At 34.6% G+C, this 5,303-nt stretch overlaps 1 protein-coding gene across 1 annotated transcript in view; it reads right to left on the bottom strand.

Annotated features, from left to right (window-relative positions):
* LOC109227017 (serine/threonine-protein kinase HT1-like) overlaps positions 1-2,082 on the bottom strand; it is a 4,595-nt gene extending 2,513 nt beyond the window's left edge. Inside the window, exons 1-2 of the mRNA XM_019392004.1 lie at positions 1,484-2,082; positions 238-359 (exon numbers count right to left, since the gene is read on the bottom strand). Coding sequence (XP_019247549.1) covers positions 238-359; positions 1,484-1,847 — 486 coding nt within the window. The 5' untranslated portion in view covers positions 1,848-2,082. The remainder of the gene's footprint in view (positions 1-237; positions 360-1,483) is intronic.

The following is a 5,303-nucleotide window of genomic DNA, read 5'->3' as shown; positions in this document are numbered from 1 at the left end:
CCCCCCCCCCCCCCTCCTCCGGCACCCACACAACAGGTCATGTAAAAGCTAGATAAGGTGGTGTATACAACGGAAACAAGGTATAGAAGCTCCACAGCCGTTTCTCATGCCGCTGGTCATTTAAGTGAAGACTTCAATACGAGACAGTGCACACAATTCAGCATACTGTCAAGACATTAATCTATGAAGGTCTAAATCATTCGTGCATATTAGGAGTTGAAGAGGTTCAACGATCACCTTAGTTACATTAGGATGGTCAAGCTTATGCCACACTGAAACTTCTTGAGTAAAAGCTGCCCTTAGTGATGCTATTTCAGCTTCTGTCCTGTGGCCCTCTTCCCCCCAGTCCAGCAGTTTAACTGCCACCAAGTAATTCACATGTTAACTAGAAAGTTATTTTCTTTTTTTTCCTTTTAAATAAATGGTGCCAAACTTTGTAAATTTAACCAGGCAAAATAAAGAAAAGAAAAAAGTTTGGACAATGTTAAGGCCCTGTAGCAGTGACAATGACAACCAAACTATCATGACCAAAAGGCTAGTAGATAAAAAAGAATAGCATTAATAACGAGAGAAGAGGAAAATGAGATCCAGAATTGTAGATGTCATGCATTAATTTCAGATTACTTTAATACTTCAATAACAGATTGGATCACATGAAAGTTCAGAAATACAGCAACAAATGCAAGACCACCCAAAGTTAATGCCGTCATCTGCAACTTGCAAAAACTTTCAACCCAAACCCGTGCCGCTATTCACGGATTCCATAAGAAAAAGCTCAAAATGACGAACCAGTATTCTGCAAAATCCAAAACCCCTCCGCCCAACACACCCCGAACACCAATTAGGAAAAAGAAAAAGAAATGTTTAATTTTTTTTTTAGTTTACCACCCAGTATCCGGTACCCGCATTGGAGCCCGACTATAACCACAAGAACAACCCCTGAAAAGAGTAAGAAGAAAAGGAAATATATACAATTATTATGCCATAAATTAAATTAATTCTTTTGCACGACCCACTTTTACCTCTCTGTTCTGTTAATTATACAAAAACCAGTTTCTTGGAACGGTGTGATCCTTGTAAATTAGCTAATTAATTAGAGATTAGGAGAAAAAATGAAAAGGAAAAAGAATGTCGACATTTTCTGTATGCTGGACAGACCCCCCCCAAAACCCAGAAATAAAAATTTAAAAAGAGACGGACAGGATTCATGGAAATGAAAAGTTGCAGATGCTCAGTGCTTAAATAAAGATAATAAACAAGTGAATTAAGTTTAAGCAGCCTCATTATAATGATGCTAAATTAACAGATTATAATAAGGGTGAGCTGGTAACACAAAAGAGCTTAAATTATACTGATCGATATTTGGGTAATGTAAATTGTTTTAGCATTAGCCGTATAGTATTAAAATTCAAAAATAAAGAGAAGGAACCTGTTAAACTAGGGTATCAATGATATAGAAAAATAGTACGTAAATGAAACTGACCGGCGACGTCAAGGCCATCATAAACGCCACGGTGGACGGTACCAAAGGTGCCACGAGCAAGGACACTTTTGATGATTAGCTTAGAAGTGTCAATTTCCCAGTCGTATCTTTGCCTAGGCGGCACATATAGAGAAAGGTTGGTAGGGGTGGTGGTGGTTGTGGGGTGGTTGCTGGCCGCCACTACTGCAGTAGTAGTAGTAATAGTAGAAGTAGTGGTGTAGTTAATGCAAGAATCATCGAGTGGTTTCTTGATGTTGTTCTTCTCCATAGTTCTTACCCTGTTAAGATGCCTCTCCAGTTGCTCATCCAAACTCTTCAAATCAATCTGATCAGCTCTTACAAACCCTTCACTCCCCTTCTCCATTCTTGCTTTCAATTGAACAAGGCCTTTAATTTGTGGTGTATGGTGGGTCTAAGGGGAGAAATTAAAGGGGGTGTAAAATTTGTGTGTTATGTATGGATTATGGAAGAAGAGAGTATTATGAGCAGAGCAACGCCATGTGGGCACATGGATTTGCCTCAACACAATGTCTTCTCTCTTTGACCCACCACTCTCCTCTCTCCTTTATTTTCTCCTATTTATTATTTATTCTTTAAAATATTCCAACTCACATAAATAGTTACCTGTTATTATAAGATAGCTTTACATTCTCTTTGGATCATTGTTCCCTATGATTTTATAATATATTGTATTGTATCGTATCGTTTTATGAATACAATGTTTGGATAGATTGTATTGTTTGATATTGTTAAATAATATTTTGTTATTTGGTTTGACTGTATCGTACTGTACTGTAATTGATAAGTTTACTAAAATACCCTCAATTGATTAAATATTAAATTTATCAAAATTATGTATAAAATAATTTTAAAAAACAAAAACAGAAGAAGGCAAAACACAATAAGGAAGCAGAACAAAGGAGCGAGACAGAAAAAGGCAAAACAAAGGAGCACAACTAATTAGAATTGAGTTACAAGCAAATTAGGAGAAAAAATAAAACAGGAGGCAACAAAACACCTTTAACATTGGTTTGGAAAAAAATAAAGTAGGTTATAAGTTGGAGATTTGGAGTTAAAATAGAAAAAAGATAAAGGGTAAAATAGAATTATGGAGTAATAAGTTATGGCATAATTGGAAAGAAAAATAGGAAACAATCCCACCACACCAAATCGGTTGTTTCAAAAAAGGGGACTTTTCATTGTTCCGGAACAATGGATTTAACAATATAATACAACCAATTTTAATGAAACAATCAAAACAAACATTGTTTTAGAATAATAATACAATAAAATACAAAGAGGAACAACCATCCAAACAAGCTGTTAGTTTATAGTGTGAAAATTGAACTTATACTCATAATTCTGATTATGTTAATGGACATAAAATGTTGTATATCTTCTAAATTCAAGTTTTGTATAAGTTTATTGTACTCCATCCGTTCTCCATTTCAATTTAGATGCATTAGTTTGATGCGGCACGGAGTTTAAGAAAAAAAATTGAAATTTATGGCCTTAAAAGCTTAAGGGGTAAAAGTTTTGTGGGGCCATGATACTTGTATGGTTATAAAAGCTGCTCATTAAGGGTAAAATAGGTAAAATAAGAAGTTTAAAGTTGAACTATTTTTAAATTTAGAAATATGTCATTTATTTTGGAATGGTTGAAACCGATGGAGTATTTCTTAAAAAATTCACTATGAATATATAGTTTGAATTGAAAACAATACGATATTAGCAATGAACACTAAATGTGAAACCACGTCGACTTATGATTTGTTGGTGACTGAATAGTACTATTGAAATTCTTATTTATACGTATTAATTTGCATCCTTTTATTTTTAACAGAATCACAAGCTTTCCATGTTTTAGATTAAATAATTGACAAATATGATTAACTCAAACCGTGCAATTAAACTATGAAGATGATAGACATGGATATTTACAAAATACAGTCAGGGTTGACCTTTCTTATCCTTTTTAGTTTCCACTATAAGAAGAGATTTCTTTACATTTGACTGACCTTTCTTTAAATTAAACTTTGCTAACAAGTGTTAAGTCGCCAAGCATTAGGGGACAAATTAATAGTATTAATAATTTGTCTTTGGCTACGCATTAATCATGACTTATGAGTAACAACCAAGTAATTTGGTTTTTGCATGCGAATAAAGTCAAAGCTGAGTACTTTCTCCGGTCCACAATAAGTGACTAATTTGCCTTTTTATTTTGGTCCAAAATATGTGTCCATTTATATAATCAAGAAAAAATTCATTTTGTTTTTTCAAAATTACCCTTATGTATGTATCCCTAAAAAGTCTTTTACTCCTCATATTAAATTATACTGCAACTAGGAGTGGCAAACGGGCGGGCGGGTAGGATATGGTTCGGGTCGAAAACGGGTTATCCGATCCGATCCATATTTAATACGGATAAAAAATGAGTTAACCGGCGGATAATATGGGTAACCATATTATCCATGACTTCTTGCATATGATCACTTTTGGGAGAATTCTTAGTCTCTCTAACTTGAGGAATCCCCAATTTGAGGCTTTACAAATGTAAAAGTTAGACTCATTGGTTATCCATTGGTTAGCCATTGGTTATTCATTAACTATATGGATAATATGGTTCTTATCCATATTTGACCCATTTTTAAAAAGTTCATTATCCAACCCATTTTTTGATGGATCATATGGGTGGTTAACTGTTCTGTTTTAACTATTTTGCCACGCCTAACTGCAACATTTAATTAAGGGTAGTTTAGTCACACTAGCCATTTTTATCTAGAATTTAGTATTTTCTTAATGGGTGTTGTTTAACCAAAAAATAAGAATTTCGGTTAAAGCTTGCTATTACAAGAACTCGGGTTACTGATAATCAAATAAAAATAAGAATAATTGATATGAATAGTTGCAAGATAGAAAGCAAAGTAATTCAGTGTATTCCAATAGTATTTCATATCCTTACAAATGTTTATTCCTCTCCTTTTATAGCTATTTCTAAGTAATACGTTTCTTTCCTCCCATAATGGAGTTATTATGGGCAATTAATGACATTTAATGCGACGTTATAATTGGCAATCGTAACTGTTCAGTATAGATTCTATAACGTTTCCCGTAGTTAATGCTCATTAACTACCAATAATACGTATCTATCCTTTTTTGCTATCTAGGTTTATTCCTCCGACGCTTTTCCGAATTATCAAGAGGTTCGAGCACCTATCCCTTCTGTCTTTCCTGGACCTCTGCTCATGTCTGTTAAAGCTCGTGCCTCTTTAACTATTCTCTGCCAACTGTCGTTCTTTTACTGATCCACGTGTCATGACATATCATCACATAATAAATTCAATGTACTAATTTGAATTTTTCCAATACAGATAGTCCCCCCACTTGCCATTTATTCAACAATAGAATATTTGGGAAGTGTATCTTTATTAAAGCGGGAATTTTTGCCGCCATTATACTTTTTCCATAACTGACGTTTCATATGTCACTTCCACTTAATGCTCGTGACATGTGGCGTCTTCTAATCAGATCTGCAATTCTTCAGCGGCTTTTAGGGCTTTATTGCGGCTTCATCAATTACGAAGTGACAGTTTCCATCATGGCGTTTCAATCATTACACCTTTTCCTTGACGGTTGCTTCTGAGTATAAATATAGCTTTCGTTTTTGTCTTTCTCATAAAAAATTACCTATCTTAGAATATTCATTCTTGTTTTCTTCCTCGTACATCCATGTCTTCTTCAAACCCTAATCCTCGAAGAGTCCCCATTGTTGATAAACTTTCCCTTGCTCCTGTTAGAAGCAGAAGGGGGGGGGGGGAAG

This window comes from Nicotiana attenuata, chromosome 6 (genome assembly GCF_001879085.1).
Source record: "Nicotiana attenuata strain UT chromosome 6, NIATTr2, whole genome shotgun sequence".
Classification (NCBI taxonomy): domain Eukaryota; kingdom Viridiplantae; phylum Streptophyta; class Magnoliopsida; order Solanales; family Solanaceae; genus Nicotiana; species Nicotiana attenuata.
This window is presented reverse-complemented; position numbering and strand designations above follow the sequence as displayed.